The sequence below is a fragment of the Macrotis lagotis genome, chromosome X, assembly GCF_037893015.1.
Source record: "Macrotis lagotis isolate mMagLag1 chromosome X, bilby.v1.9.chrom.fasta, whole genome shotgun sequence".
Classification (NCBI taxonomy): Eukaryota; Metazoa; Chordata; class Mammalia; order Peramelemorphia; family Peramelidae; genus Macrotis; species Macrotis lagotis.
The window spans coordinates 147,806,794-147,824,094 of record NC_133666.1 but is presented as its reverse complement, the minus strand read 5'-3'; the positions used below and the strand labels follow the sequence as shown (position 1 = coordinate 147,824,094).

The 17,301-nt window shown below is 34.6% G+C and overlaps 1 protein-coding gene across 1 annotated transcript in view; it reads left to right on the top strand.

Annotated features, from left to right (window-relative positions):
- OSTF1 (osteoclast stimulating factor 1) overlaps positions 1 to 17,301 on the top strand; it is a 55,840-nt gene that overhangs the window by 35,094 nt on the left and 3,445 nt on the right. The window contains exons 2-8 of the mRNA XM_074205260.1: positions 1,558 to 1,604; positions 10,095 to 10,145; positions 10,753 to 10,816; positions 12,678 to 12,731; positions 13,765 to 13,872; positions 14,356 to 14,405; positions 14,553 to 14,631. Of these exons, the coding sequence (XP_074061361.1) occupies positions 1,558 to 1,604; positions 10,095 to 10,145; positions 10,753 to 10,816; positions 12,678 to 12,731; positions 13,765 to 13,872; positions 14,356 to 14,405; positions 14,553 to 14,631 (453 nt within the window). The remainder of the gene's footprint in view (positions 1 to 1,557; positions 1,605 to 10,094; positions 10,146 to 10,752; positions 10,817 to 12,677; positions 12,732 to 13,764; positions 13,873 to 14,355; positions 14,406 to 14,552; positions 14,632 to 17,301) is intronic.

Genomic DNA, 17,301 nt, shown 5'->3' with positions numbered 1-17,301 from the left:
AATGAATTGTCATATATTATTTCTAATATGTATTGAGTACTTACTATATTCAAAGTATTGTTACTATTCAATATGATCATTCAGAGTTTCTTTGAATTAGTAAAAGAAAGGGGTGGCTAAGTGATGCAGTGGATAGAGCACCAGCCCTGGAGTCAGGAGTACCTGACTTCAATTCCGGCCTCAGACACTTAATAATTACCTAGCTGTGTGGCCTTGGGCAAACCACTTAATCCCATTGCCTTACCAAAAAAGAAAAAACCCTAAAAAAAAAGAATTAGTAAAAGAAAAGATTGCATAGCATTATACTTAAAGGTTCCTGAAAGAAATATTAAGTTGCTTTTGAGTATTTATTTCTTTATATCTTTTTGCTTTTATAAAGTGTGTGTACGTTTGTGGGTGTGTATGGGGGTAGCTTTATTAAAGCACCTAGTATAGGCAAGTCCATTGTGCTTAATTGCTAGGGATGCAGAGATGGAGAAGACATCTAAGACAGGATCCCTTTCTTCAAAAGCTTAGTGTGGGACCTAAGATGGGTCACATAATTATAATGTAAATTAGAATGTGAACAACTAAAGAGGTCCACACTGAAGAAAACACTTATTTTTTGAAGTTGGACTATGTCTAAAAGGTATCTGGGGTGGGGAACTTTTTTCCTGCCAAGGACCATTTGGTTATTTATACATCATTTGAGGGCTATATTTGATCAAACATTTAATTAATTCATCCCTACAAAGCTACTAGATTTATTGAATTTCGAGATTGGTCTGCAGTTGCCTGGTCATAGCAGACTAATATGGCCATGAGGGGCAAGTTCCCTGACCCTGGATAAATCAAGGAAAATGAGAACTCAGAGAGATGAGAGATAAGAGGTTGAATGCAGCTGAGAAGGATTAAGGAAGACTTCACAGAAGAAGTTGTATCTGAGTTCACTATTTCTGTGACCTTAGGTAATCTTATTTGTAAAATAAGTGAAACAGGCCAGATATTGGCAAACTATGACCTTTGGTCCAAATCTGACCCCTACTTGTTTTTTGGTTCAGCAGCAATGTTAATGGTTTTTTATATTTTAAAAATCAATAAAACTTTATTTTTAAGTGTAAAAAGAAAATTCTTATTACATGGCTATACAAAAACAGGTAGTGGGTTGATGTGGATCTGTTATAGTTTACCAACCTCAGAACAGATGGACTTTATGCTACTTACCATTCTAAATCTATGAACGTTTGAGACTAGGGAACATCTCAAACCAAAACACAGGAGGAAGGAAAGGACGGAATAAATCTGGAAGCATGTTAAGTATTCCAGTTGTCTCTATGAGATGGGATCTCTAAGACGAGATGGGGGAAGACTGGTTAGAGGCTGAACTCAAAAACTTACTTAAAGTGATGACCGTAAATTTCACACTTATTTTATTTTCAGGACTGATGAAATGCATATGTATCATACTATTGGTATTATTTATAATGCTTATTTAGGAATACAGCATAACTTTATAATTCCATAACATTGTAGCATTTTGCTTTTGAAAATTAATTGTATTTTTTTTTTCATTTTCAGGGCAGGTCAAAGTCTTCCGAGCTCTGTACACATTTGAACCCAGAACTGTAAGTATTCAATTTCTCTTCAGTTATATCCTAAAACTAAGTTATTATTGTTACTATGAATTGTTTGTCTTACTTTTGATTGGGAGGAATAATTTTTGAAAATGAATATTTGAGGGGAACGGCTAGGTAGCACAGTGGTTAGAGCACTGGAGTACCTGAGTTCAAATCTGATCTCAGACAATAATTACCTAGCTGTGTGGCTTTGGGCAAGCCACTTAACCACATTGCCTTGCATAAACCTAAAAAAAAAAAAAGGAAAAAAAGAAAATGAATATTTGATCATTTCCTATGTAGTGATTTTTTCAACTATCATTTATCTCTCTATTATTTATTCATTTATCTATCTGTCTTTAGAAGAAATATAACTGTTTCCTCTCTATTTCTATCTTGACCTAAACCCACATTTCTAGGTACCACTTGGATATCTTGCCTTCCAGTCAGCTACAACTGTTTTTAGAAATCTCCATCTTCCTACAAAGAAAGTTAATTCTTCATCCTTTTGTATCTGAGAAGCAATATGATATAGTAGAAAGGATGCTGGACTTAGCATCGAAAGTTCTGGGTTCAAATTCTGCCACAGATACTAACTTTATGGCCATATACATGTGACTTGTTTCCTCATCTAGGATTGAAACCATAAATTTGTGACTTGAAAGAAACTATATTCTATTCTTCTCACTTTGCAGATGAGGACAATGAGTTCAGGGCAAGTTAAATAACTTAGCCAAGGTTACATAGTAAATGGTGAAGATGGAATTTGTAGCCAAGTCTTTTGACTCCAAATACAGATCTCTGTTCTCTTCAACAAGTTATCTCTTGGGATGGCTAGGTGGCGTAGTGGATAAAGCACCGGCCTTGGAGTCAGGAGTACCTGGGTTCAAATCCAGTCTCAGATACTTAATAATTGTCTTGGGCAAGCCACTTAACCCGATTTGCCTTGCAAAAACCTAAAAAAAACCCCCAAAATAAGCTACCTCTCTGAAATACCTAATCATATGTTTGATAAGATCAGATTAGATACTGTTAGAAAGTACATTATAAACCATAAAATGTTATCTAACTGTATCTTACTATTATTAATATTACTAAGAAGTATCATGGATAGCCTTAAATTCAGGAAGACCTAGATTGAAATCCTGATTTTGGTATATCCTGGTTTATTGACCCTGGACAAATCATTTAACTTCACACTTCAATTCATTAGCTATAAATTGTTGAGCAGATGCTGAATTGCTATGGAGGAGGGAGTTTTTGTATCTGAATTTTGGTCCATTAATGAAATCACAGATCTAGTCTATTATTTTTAAAATTTATTCATGTGTTTTACTATTATTGCTATTGTTGTGGTGGTTGTGATTTAATAATAGTATTTCTGGAAGTGATTTGACTAATTATGTAGGCTTGTAACATAGAGCTTCTCTCTGACTCCATGCTCACTAGATCACCTTATCTAATTTGTTATCTAGGTAGGCTGGCATAAAACTAATAAAACCAAAAGACCTGGGTTCAAATCTCAGCTTCCTACTTATGTGATCCTAGGCCTGCTATTTAAGCCTTCTTGGTTTCTATTTCTCTTTCTGTAAAATGAGGGGATTAAATGACCTCTAAAAATCCCTTTCACTTCTTCATCTATGACCTAATTCCTTTTTAGATATTTAAGTCTATATTTTAACATTGTTTTATAATGCTTATTTAAGGATACAACATAACTTTATAATACTATAACATTGTAGCATTTTGCTTTTGAAAAATAATTATATTTTTCTAGTGCAAGGCTGCACTTTTACTTCTCACTTTGAAATCAATATAACAGGATCTAGTTTCTCTCAGCCCCAGTGCATTTCACATATGAACTCCAAATTCATCTAATATTCTATTTTTATCCTATCACTCATCTATATATTAAAAATCTGTAGCTCCCTGCTGCTGACATGCAAGGTTTTCCACAACCAAATTCTAACTTTTAAAAAAAATTTAGCCTTTGCTTTTATTATTTCTCTTCTACATGGACTTTCCTTTCTATCTATACTGGTCTAACTCTCTCATCAGTTGTGCTTGGCTCTTTTTGGCCGCTGAAACTTTGTTCAAATAAGTCTCTTCTGCTGAAATGCAAATTTTTCCTCATCCAAATCTATGTACTTTAAAATCCCAGAGTTAAAGCCCTGCTCATTCTTGTGACCACTTTTTGTGTGCATTATAGAAAATAAATAAATGATAAAAAATACATGAGGATAAGGATAAAAAAGGCATTTAATAAATGTTTATAGATTGATTAATTGGTTATTGTAGGTCAAGAAGGATTCTTAGAGACCATCTTTAGATGATTCCTGACACCCCCTCAGGTTTCATGTTATATTTATTTTCCCCATTTTTACAGTGTTGCCTTATTAGCATTTAACAAATGTTTGTTGTTTTTGTGGTTGTTGGTATCTTTTTTCTTTTTAAAAAAAATCAGTCTTTTCCATCTTTTATCTAGGTACTTATTATAGTTTCTTATACTAACTGAAGTGTTACTATCAGGAAATCCTGTCTATTTGGTTTCTTCAGTTATGGAGGATCTCTAAATCCAAATCTAGCATAGAATATACATGGAACCTAGCATCTCATTACTGTCTACCTTAGTCTTATTTCATTGTGGTCTACTTTATATAGCTGAACAATCAATCCCCTGGGGGTAAAAAGTTAAATCACAAGTGTTATAATTTGCTCAAGGTTTGGGAGATAAGGCAGCAACAGAGGAAAGAATTTGGAGCTCAATTGGACTCTAATGTTTACATTGATGAAATCTACATCCCCTAGTCATCTTGGTCCCTCAAGTCTCTGCCCATCTAAACTTAAGAGGTTAAAGCAAAGATGACCTTGATAAATGAATAAACCACATCAGGTTTGACTCATTGCATCTGGTTCTTTTGGTCACCATTTCCTGTCTTTGGTTTTAGAGTTGAGGACAGGACAGACACTTTAAGGTACAACCTGGTTATTTTTTTCTCACCCACTAAAAGCTTCCTATACAAAGCTTGTTAAGCTGGATAAACCAGAGTAGAGAAATTAGGGCAGAAAAGAAAGACGTATTTCTGATCTGTGGAGTGTTTTCTATTCATAGGTTTAGAAGAAAGCATATTGCTACTTCATCCTGATTCAGTCCTGTTTATCAAGCCTTTACAAGATGAGATGGAGAGAGTTAATAATGGTCTGAAGCCCGACCCACAGTTGCCAGCTTCTTACTCTTCACATTTCCACATGTACATCTAAGCCATCTTTAGATGTCAAAGATTAAACCCTCTGGGACTTGCTCAGTGGGTGTTCCCTCTGTAACTATATTATATTGCCTCATACTTCTCTCTTGAATGTATATATAATGAATGACTCACCTATTAAATACTGGTCCATCCCACTCATTTACTTTAGGAGTTGGTTGGGGAAAGCTTAAGTTTTTTTTTTAAGAGAAGAATTCAGTTAAGGTAATTAGTAAAGAGTTAAGAAGAGCTCATCTTCTTCCTTTCTCTCTCTGTGTGTTTGTGTGTGTGTGTGTGAGAGAGAGAGAGAGATTTTTTGTGTCTCTGTGTATGTGTATGTGTGTGTGTGTGTCCTCCACTCAAAGACCACAGTATATTGTAGCAAGTCTTCTAATGAATGTTTAATTGAATTAAAGGAAGTGACTTTGAAACTCTGAAATCTTTTTAGCCTGAGTGGAATTCAGTGCTAGTTCCAGAGAGTTATCTTTGTTAATGATTGGCTTTTTTGGATTAATGTAGGTTTCTTGTATGGTGGTTTAAAAAATGTCAGTTTCCTCACTTTATGGGCATACCTTGGTATAGGCAATATGAGCCTCCTTTAGCTGCTAGTGCCTTCCCCTCGAAGGATACCTTGTATCTACTTTGTAATCATTTTGATATACCTCTATATGTATAGACATACCTTAGAGATATTTCAGGTATGGTCCTAGACCACCACAGGAAAGCAAATATTACAGTAAAGCAAATCACTTGAATTTTTTGGTTTTCTAATACACATAAAAGTTATATTTACATTATATTATAGTCTATTAAATGTGCAATAATATTAGATTTTAAAAATTTACATGTTGGGGTGGCTAGGTGGTACAGTGGATAGAACACTGGCCCTGGAGTCAGGAGTACCTGAATTCAAATCCAGCCTCAGACACTTAATAATTACCTAGCTGTGTGGCCTTGGGCAAGCCACTTAACCCCATTGCCTTGCAAAAACCTAAAAAAAAAATTATATGCCTTAATTTAAAATACTCTATTGCTAAATTATTTGAGCCTCAACAATTTGCTATCGTTTTGCTAGTGGAAAATATTACCTTGTTGTTAATGGCTGCTGTCTGATCAAGGTGGTGACTTCTGACAGGTGGGGTAGCTGTGGTAACATAAGTTCTTCCCAAAATTTTTCTGAATTTTTCCTACTTGTCTTATCTCTTGTCATAGTAATAGCCTATTATGTTCACATGTTATAATTTAATCAGCCATTCTACATTTACTGTAGAGTGAGGGAGTTGAATTACATGTTCTCTCAGATTCATTTCGACCCCAAAGCTATGACTCTGTCTTTCTTCTTATCTCTGTCACTTAGGACAGTGGCATCGGACATATTTGTAAAACTTTTCTACTCGCTTTGACATATAGTTTGAGGGGACCAAACTTTTCCTGCTTTGTTAAATTGATCCAATCATTTTTCCGTCTTGTCCAACTCTTCATGACCCCATTTGGAATTTTCTTAATAAAGATAATTGGAGTTGTTTACCATTATCTTAACCAAGTCATTTTGCAGATGAGGAAACTGAGGCAAACAGGGTGAAGTGACCTGCCCAGAGTCACACAGTTAAGTTTCTGAGACCAGATTTGAGCTCAGGAAGATGAGTTTCTGACTCCCAAGTCCATCACTCTATCCATTGTGCCACCTAACTGTTCTATATTAAAACACCATTAATATTATGCTCCATTGTTCTATTGTTCTTATATCTCTCTATGTAATTTCCCCATCAGACTTTGAGCTCTTCAGACAGGACCTATCTTCTGCCTTCTTTTGTATTTCCAACACTGATCTCAAAGATCGTTGTAATTTTAAATTCATGATCCAACATTCCTGACTCTATCTCTGACAAGTCATCCAGTTTTATTCAATGAACATTAAATGACTTCTCAGTAAAGTAGCCTCCTGTGCATAGTATAATAACTGTGTTGTCACTGAGACTAGTGAATGGTTTAGGTTCTGGTTTAGGTTGTTCTGTTTTAGGTTATTTAATATTATATTTGTCTATTTCTCCAGATTATTACTGTTCAATCATTCCTCAGTTGCTCTTGTTCTTCCCATTGTCTGTCAGAATTCATTCATTTAGCAAATGAAAACCTTACTAAAAATTATAAACTTAACTTTTGATAAAAAGAATCATATACAGATACAAAATGGGGAATAAAATCTTGCTTTAATTCCTTCAACATTTTATAAAAGAGAATCAATGAATTAACAAACAAGCAAAGAAAATGTTTTTGTTCTGTGTCTACTTCTCATTCTCTCTGAAGTTCTATTTTGTCTGACTTTCTGCAGTTATACTAGAAATAAAAAGATCTTTCATCCAGTAATAATATAGAAAATTTACCCTATCAAAGACAGATCATCTGATTGGGAGGCAATGTGAGATAAACTTATCTTTTAAGGTGAGAGAGATGTAACTTCCTGTGGTTAAAAGTCACTATTAAAAAAAAAGTATGTGGTCAGAAGTATAGAAAATTGGTAACCTATCCCTATTTCCCAAATAAGAGATACATGGAAAATTTTAGTTTTATCATGGAACCTTTCTAGGGCACTAGAAAAATCATTTCCCCATAAAATAAAAATTTTTTTAAGGAAACATTTCTCAATTTTCTTATGTTGATCAACTTCTTCCATTCTTTCCCCTCTAAAGGAAAAAAACTAGAAAACATGACAAAAACAAAAATTTTTAAGTCTAAGATTCTTCTAAACTCCAATATATTAATACCACACACACACACACACACACACACACACACACACCTTAATGTGTTTGTTTTTATTATTTTAAGATTTGCATTGTTCTTTTCTCACAAAAGTATTGTGAAGTTGGTAGTATAAAGAATTTTTTCCTAATTTATAAATTAGGAAAACGAGGTCCCAAGAAGACCCAGCCCCAAAATAATTAGCAGAAACAGGATTTCATTTTGACTCTTCTATAGCACATTGGTAGAGCTAGGATTCATTGAGTCAGACTGAGTATTCATAATTCTACAAGATCTATAAAATACATGAACTTAAAATTTATTTGGCACCTAGAATACTGGGCTTGGAATCAAAAAAACTCCTCTTCCTGAGTTTAAATCTGGCCTAATGACACTTGCTAACTGTGTGACCCCTGGGCAAGTCACTGAATCCTATTTACCTCCATTTCCTCATTTGTAGAATGAGCCATAGAAGGAAAGGCAAACCACTCTGGCATTTTTGTAAGAAAACTCCAAATGTAATCACAAAATGTTGGATTTCAGTCATGTTCAACTGAAGTATCTGAACAATAAAATTTACTTGGAACAGTGCCTTCATAACTCACATTTTATATTTGCTTTGAGGTTTTTATTCATTTGATTTCAACCATCCTGTGAGTTAGATGTTATTTCACAGATGAGAAAACTGAGACCGAGAGTGGTTAAATGACTTGCCCAGGGTCATTAATTAGTAAGTATGTGAAGCAGGGTTCAAACTCAGCTCTTCCTGGTTCTAAGACCTCCATCCTTTCCACCATGTCACCTGCCTGGTTTGCTAGTCACCTCAACTGTCCTTGTCACCCAACTGAACTTGCTCCAGTTTATCAATATCTTTCCTAAAACTTGGCCTTCAAAACTATGAAACAACTCCAGGTTTGAATAAAACAGACTGTCTTTTCTATTTGTTCTTGACACTGCATTTTCCCCTAGGGAAACAATCTGAATTTAATGTCCTAGAAATCTGACTTTGGAGGGGTTTTATGAATTCTTTTAAATTTTCATTAGAAAAAATTTTAAAAAACTCAACATATAAGGAAAATGACTATTCTGCTGCCTTATGTATGGACTGATAGTTAACAGCATACAAAAATTTGGATCATTTCCTTAGGGAAAAAATGTGATATTCAAAATAAATGGAAGAATTTTTTTGTAGCTTTGAGTGATGTTTTAGGTAAGACATTGTGATGCTGGAGCACAACCCCACTGAAGGGTGACAAGAACAATGAGGGATTTAGCAAACTGGACCATATAAAGATTGGTTAAAGGAACTGAGAAAAATAGATCAGAGGAGTTGTCTTCAAACTTTAGAAGGCCTGCCATACAAAGAAAGGGATTAAATTGTTTTGCTTTGTTTCAGAAGATATAAGCAGGAGCCATAAATAGAAGTCATAAGGAAAAGCTTTTGGCTCCAACAATTAGGGCTGTCCAAAATTGGAATGCTTGCTTTGGCAAAGGTAATGCGTTCGTTCCCAAGGTCACACAGTGAGTGCTTCCGAGGTGAGATTTCCCATGCAGGTTTCCCTTTCTCTGTATACACTGTCTCTGACTAGCACCACCTGGCTGCTTCTTACAAGAAATCTGCTATAAATGGGAGCAATTTCTTGCAATTTAGCCCTGAAGAGTTGGAATTTGGTTACATATGGAGCAGGGTATGTCTTATACTCTCTCACAAAAGAACTGATGACTTTATCTTTGTGACTTAGATGAAATACTTAATAACTTATGGACGATAAGCCTTTGTTAAAGGGATACTTTGTACAAAACTATTCATTGCAGAGCAGCAGGCAGTCTGCTTTGATAGAAGGAGTTTCTTTACTATGGATTTTCCCTATACCAGGGTCTAGATCATCAACTGGTCTAGATTAAAATGATTGAAGTCTGAGTAGATTTTTTTTTTCTTAGCAAATCCTCTCCTGTCAGTTTGGGTAGCATGCAAGCTTTGGAGCTGAGACTGCAAAAACAAAAACAGGCTTAAAAATATAAATTAAAAATAATGAATAAATTGTTGTTGGGAACTAATTAATTGTGAGATAAAGTAAGGTATTGTAAAAAAATTTTCCTTAATTTATTGCTAGATAATTGTATATTAAAATATTTTATTTTGCCTTCCCTAAACTGTTTCATTTATGTGTCCTTTTAAAATACAAATGTCTTCTGTGGAAAATTAGAAAAGGAGCTAAACATTTTTAGCTGTGAGAATAAAATGAGACAATTTTTGTTAGGTGCTTTGCAAACTTTTACTGCTGCACAGATAGTAGTTATTGTAATTAACAATAAATAGGTGCTTGAACTCCATCAAGAGGTATAACCCAACTTCTGTCTGGATCTACTATACATATTCCATAATATGACTTCTGGACTGATTTTACACATTTTAGGGACTCTGAATTAGTCAGTTTTAACTAAGTCATAGATAATTTATGGAATGGAATGAAATGGAATCAGACTTCCTCTTTCTCTCTTTTCTTTTTAGCCTGATGAATTATACTTTGAAGAAGGTGATATTATCTACATTTCTGACATGGTAAGCTTAAATAAGTTGCTGCTAGATGTAAAGACTTTTGTTTTCGTAACTAAAAAATAGTGCTGGTCCATACGAGGGCCAAAGGAAAGCACGAAGGCACCAATGAAATTGATCTAAAATTTCTAAAATTCATGTATTTTTTTGCCTCTCTTGACTTTTTTCCTTTTATGTAAAAACTATATTTGCCACAAGTAGATATTTATGTTGCTGATATAATGACATAGGAAGCAAATGAAAAGATAGTTAAGATGTTAAGAGAAGGGGCGGTTAGGTGGCGCAGTAAATAGAGCACCAGCCTTGGAGTCAGGAGTACCTGGGTTCAAATCCGACCTCAGACACTTAATAATTACCTAGCTATGTGGCCTTGGGCAAGCCACTTAACCCCACTGCCTTGAAAAATCTAAAAAAAAAAGATATTAAGAGAACTTGATGAATATGAACAAGTAGATATATATTTCATAGAGCCAATATATTTAGCAATATTTGCATATTGATTTAGCATATGATGTTGCTAATTACTAATTATAATGGTCAATATAATTAGTGAACATTAATATTTAATTTGAAATTAATATAATTTTAACTATTTCTCTCACTTGCTCCACAGAGTGATACCAACTGGTGGAAAGGCACCTCAAAGGGCAGGACTGGACTCATTCCAAGCAACTATGGTAAATTTTGTGACTATGTTTTGCTTTAGTTGGTTGAATAATTATTTCAACCTTTTTAATTACTCAGTTTCATGGGCTCCCTTCCTGGCTATGATAACTGAGAAATTACTAGGATAGATATCAGTCTAGAATATTCTTTACTCCTTATGGTCATCTTCCAATGTGGAGGATGAGGTTGTCAAATGATCTCATCCTGAAGTGGTCTAAATAGATTTTTTCCATGGGCAAAAATCTCAAAATGGAATAGGGAACAGACTATGTCATGACTATATCTGCCATCTTTCCACATGGAAACCTAAGTCTTCCTTTTGCAAAGTCAAATAGCAACATTGCAGATTTTTTCTTACTTTGTACATCCTGAACTCCATGGAACGAGAGGCTAACTACCTCTAGAGGACCAGATTTGGACCAAAATAAACCTTGGATATAGTTCTGACTCGAACATTCCCTTTAATTATAGGCGACTCAATTTTCTTCCTTGGAGTCTGTTTTCTGATCTGTAACATAGGGTAAAGATACCTTAAAGATATAGCTTATAGGATTTTTGTGAGAGTCAAATGAGATAAGATACATAAAATGTCTGTTGAAGTGCCATTGGTTTGTCATTACTACCATGACTTCCTGGATAATGGCTTGTGGAGAGTTAGGAAATCAGATACATAGTCCCCACTCTCAAGTGATATAAAAGAAAAAAACATACAAATTAAAGTAGAAAAACTTACAAGAACCCATATAAAACCACCTAGAGTTGAGGAGATTTGCATATTGGTACTGAGTATTCAAGGTCAAGAGACTTTGGAAAAGGGAAGGAAAGAAGATTTGGAGGATTTAATGGTACAACTGTAACAAAGGTGTGACTAGTTTGGAGAGTTCCATAAAGGAGATTAGTTATCAATCATTTCTACTTTTTTCTCTGCTAGCCAGTGCTTCCTGGTTAAGAAGTGAACTGTTTGGATTTTCTAGAAAAATTTAAAAGTTGTCCTCTCCCTTCCTGTCCCCCAACCCCTAGAAACACCATTTAACTGTAACTTCCCCACTCCATATATATTGTCAATCTTCAGGTAGTCTTTGTGTGGTGGTTGAGGCCAGCACCATTGTTAAACCACCTGCAGCTGAAAGAGCATTCTAACAGCACAACCCTCTTATCAACCTCTTATGGTATTTGAACTCTTACTTTTATTGCTTTCTGAGTTCAATGAACAGTTCTTCCTCAGAGATGAAACTGCTGTTTTCAGAGATTAGAAAATAGGCATCACCCCCCCCATACTAATTATTACCATGCCTTTTATTAGCCTTATGGGAAAGAAGTTTCCTTTTTCAAAGGAAAATAACTTTTGTGGGGAAAGAAGTAGTTAAATTCAGACATCTTTAGAATGGTCATAGAAACTACTTTAGAAATCATTAAGTCCAACTTCTTATTTTATAGATGAGGAAAACTGAGGCCTGTAAAGTTTCAGTGATTTATCAAAGAGATATGTTGCAGGCATTGAATGTTTATTTAACTTCTTTCTTTTTTGTTAGAAGAAGCTTGAAAGGGAAGATTTGTGGTATACATCCTTTTCCCCCCCACTTTCTAATTAATGGTTATATAATTATTTTTTCACTTGGTTTGATTTCACTAAACATAAGGATTAGTTTCCCTTTTGGAAAAGAAAGTTTTTGGGAGATGTTTTGTTCTCTTCCTTTTGGGTAAGTAAATAAAATGAGAAAGAAAAACATAGGACTGATGTTAGTGACTTTTTTAGATAGAAGACAGTCTTTGTTAAACAGGCCACACACTGTATTTAGTAGGCTTGGCATTGTGCCATTTGGCATTGTTAATTGATTTTGGGTTTGCATTTTTTCCTCCTTTTCATTTTAGTTGCTGAACAAGCAGAGTCCATAGATAATCCACTTCATGAAGCTGCCAAAAGAGGTGGGTTTGACTTGGCTAGGTTTGAGGGTAGGCCTCTATGGAGTGCTAATTTACATAAATTTCTTAAACTTGTCATAATGTACAAGTAATAACTTCAGGCTTATAGTTGACAGTGTACTTAGAATTATTAACAAGTTATGGGGTGTCTAGGTGGCATAGTAGATAAAGCACTGGCCCTGGAGTCAGGAGTACCTGCATTCAAATCTGGCCTCAGAAACTTAATAATTACCTAGCTGTGTGGCCTTGGGCAAGTCACTTAACCCTATTGCCTTGCAAAAAAACCTAAAAAAAATGTTGATTTTTTTTAGGCTGCACAAATTATCCACCAAAGGCATTATTCTAAATATTAGAATTTATTATTTTGGTATAACTTTGTGAATCCTGTAACTTTGAGTGGTCAGTTACTACTATTCCAAGAAGAGTTGATAATAACACAAATCTGAAATTTGCTGTTTTCTCTTGACCTCTATTTTTGTTTTTATGTTATTATACTCCATGGGAAAGGATTGATTATTTAAGAGGGTAGGAACACCCTTTAATAGAACCTTTGTACCAATTCTTCTCATAAACATACTATTAAAATGAATGACTTTAATTGATAAAGTGTACCAGTTAGGCAGTTAGGTGACATAGTGGATAGAATGCCAGACTTGGAATTAGGAAGACTCTTCTTCCTGAGTTTAAATCTGGACTCAGATACTTTCTCACTGTGTAACCCTGGGCAAATCGCTTAATCCTGTTTGCTTTAGTTTCCTCATCTGTAAAATGAGGTGGAGAAGAAAATGGAAAATATTTCAATATTTTTTTTAAGAAAACCCCGAATGAGGTCATAAAGAGTCAAAAATGCTTGAAAATGAGTGGAAACCCCCCCCCCCCCAACAAAAATCCAACCCAACTCAACAATGATAGAATTATTAGAGCAGTAATGATTTGGATCTTATAGATGAATCCATTTCAAACAAATCTATATAAAAAGGTATTGATTTAAAAACAAAACAAAACCTCCTTTATTTGCACTTTTCCATCAATTTAGGCAACTTGAGCTGGTTGAGAGAATGCTTGGACAACAGAGTTGGTGTCAATGGTTTGGACAAAGCTGGAAGCACCGCTCTGTATTGGGCTTGTCATGGTGGTCACAAAGGTAGGATGCTTTGTTGCTCTTATGTTTCCATGTTAGGTACTTAGCCTAGGACGATCAGTTAAACAAAACAGGAAAGTCTGGTCCCTTCAAATTATAAGCCAGCAGAAGAGTTTTACAAAAATGTTCCAAGTAAGATATATCCTACTTAACATAGATACTCATGTGGATATGAATATAATTTGACAAACATCAAATAAAATTCTTAAAGACACGAACATGAAAATTCAATTGAGATGTCAAAAATTAGTCATACAAGATCTGGAAATCTGAATGACCCAGTAAATTAAAATGAAAGTATTCTTTGTCATTGTTCAAAGTTTTCAGATTCTTTCAGTTTTTTTTCTGTTAAGACTGATCTCAAAATACTAAATGACATGAATTTTCTTTAACTGGTTAGGTCTTTTTGACACCTCATTTTATTTTTATATGGTTTATTTTGTCTGGTTTCCCTTTAAAATGTATTCTTTTAAATTTATATTTCAGATGTAGTTGAAGTGTTATTTACCCAACCAAATATTGAACTAAATCAGCAGGTAAGAAAGTCATACCATATTTTTTTCTTAAACTATATCTCCTTTTAATAAACTATGTATGTGTCTTTTAAGTCTAATGGTCTCATAAACTTGTAATTTTTCTTTCTTGTATTTTGAAGAGATTCCTTTTTCTTCTTACTTCCGTAGAATAAGCTGGGAGACACAGCTTTGCATGCTGCCTCCTGGAAGGGTTATGCTGACATCGTAGAGATGCTTCTAGCAAAAGGTAAACCTAAAAGTTGAGTTCAGTACTCACTTGATTCTTTTTTCTAGGTAAAAAAAAATCAACTTTAACAAATATAACCAAAATGGACATTTCCACATATGTGTGTGGGTGTATGTTTGTATACATACATGTATATATGTGTGTATATGTGTGTAAATGTGTAGATATGTGCATATTTATTAGAATTAGGAAAAGAATATTATACATTAAGCTATAAATCTCAGTAATGTGGGACTTTTTTTCTTTTTAGAGTCAATAGTAAATTCAGTGTTCTTTTTGAAGTTGTCCTGTTTAGTGGAGAGATTCTCTCTGGCCTTCTCTTCTGTAGCACTCACTAACTAGGAAAAAAGTTAACATTTAACCTATTTCATTGGTGTCTGAATCCAATACCACATGTATTAATTAAGCATCTACTATATGTCTCTCTAAGATAAGACAGTAGAGGGTAATGGATGGGGGGAGGACTGAACTCAGAATCAGGAATACATGGGTTTAATTCTAATCTCAAAAAACTGACTAGCTGTGTGACCCTGGGTGAGTCATTTAACCTCCATGAGTCCCATAAAATGGGTTGGACTCAGTGATCTCTAATTTCCTTTTCAGCCCACAGTCTTTATCCTGGGATCATTTAAGGTACCTCCTCTCCAAATCATATCTGCCTTCAAGGATTTTTTGTCCTACATGGGTTGAGAAGTAAAGTATATAAACAGAATCATCTTTGTATAATTATTTGGAGAAAGTGAGAGTAATAAATAGCACCTTAAATATCAGAAAAACTTCCTTATAGGTGATGGTACATGTGCTGAACCTTAAAAAAAACCCAAGGATTTACAGAAGAAGTCAGAGGAGGGGGAGAGCAGAGAAGGGGCAACCTTCATGGGGATACAGAGGCAGGCAGTGGTAGAGTAGCTTTGGGGGGACAGGAAATAGACTAGACTGAAAGGATGATAGCATCCTAAACAGAAATAGGGAAGTTAAAGAGGGAGGACTAGTGTTTTGGGGAAGATAAGTTCTATTTTGCACTGTATTACTCAGCATCTTAGGAGAAAATCTAATAAAAAGCAGAAGTGAATAAAACAGTAGATGGGAACAGAACTTAAATTCAACTGTAGATGGACTAAGAATAGCTCAGGAGAAAAAAATTGAAGTTTAGGTAATTTTTATTTTCTATTTCCTTAAAATGTACTATTTTTGTCTGGCTCAAGATTTTTTCTTTTCAATTCAGCTTTTTTTTTTAGCTTTTAAGTATTACTTTTGGGTATACTTTAGTATATTTTATTTCTTAAAGAGGAGATGAAAAATGGATTGTATAAATTATTTTAGACAAAAGCAATACTCGAAACAACAAACCACACTCCCTATTTCCCTAACCTTTCTCTCTCAATGAGTATCAGGAGTATCTCTCTCAATGCATCTTTAAGTTAATTTTAACACACTCATTCTTGATATATTAGTGCCTTGATATTGATCCCAAATTTTGTAACCTATTAGTAGCTAGGTGGCATAGTTAATAGAGCACTGGACCTGGAGTCAGGAAGACAAATTCAAATATAGCCTCAAACACATTCCAGTTGTGTAACCCTTTCTGTCTGGTCTTGTCACTTAATGTATGTCTGCCTTAATTTCTTCACCTATAAAAAATGGAGGTATTTGTACCTATCTCCCAGGTTATTCTGAGATATTTGTGTGGTCCTATGCAAACCTTAAAGTGCTAGTTAATTGATAATTATTATTATTTTAATGTATCTAAGTAAATTTAATAGAAATATTAAAGGGAATGTTATTTTTTAAAGAGTAATAACAGATTGTAAGAGACATGATATAGTGAAAAAAGAATTGATTTAGAAACAAATCTTGACTCAGACATATATTGGTTATATGACCCTGGGCAAGTCATTTAACCTCTTACTGTTGTTGTTCAGTCATGTCTAACTCTTCATGACCCCATTTGCAGTTTTCTTAGCAAAGATCCTGAAGGGGTTTGTCATTTCTTTCTCCAACCCATCTGAGGAGGCAGATAGAATTGTGTCACTAGCCCAGGGTCATACCCCTAGTTTCTGAGGTCAAATTTGAATTTAGGTCTTCTTAACATCAGACTCAGTGCTCTATCTCCTGGACTGATCCTCCCACTGCTGCTAGGCAACTCTAAGGCTCTAGGTAGAGGTAGCAGAGAAAGATTTTCTACTATGGTAGAGGGAGTTTTCTCACTTAGAAGTACCCTATATGAATGAAATAACAAATCTAGTTCTTGTCTCTATTCCCAAAAGACTATAATGATAACATTTACAGCAACAAGCTCCTTAATTGAAGGTGTCAAATAGGCTATTACAATGTTCATCTCTTATTTTCTTACTGAACTAAAAATCCTCTTAAACCAAACCTACTTTTCCCCTTCTACTTATATAACTTTAGACAAGTCCCTTCCTCCCATGAAGGCCTCATCTGTAAAGTGAGGAAAGTTGGATTAGATGACCTCTAAGGACTCTTCCAGTTTTATGTTACAATGCTTCTCTTTTCTGCTTGTCTTTGCCAAAGGTGGTCATTTGTTTGAACAGGAGATAAAAACAAGATTTTACTTTTTCCCTCAGGCTTTCAAAGGAGTGATGGTGGAATGGATTTGCTAAGGATATGTATGTTCTTCTCTCACACAAAACTGACTCATATCTTTTG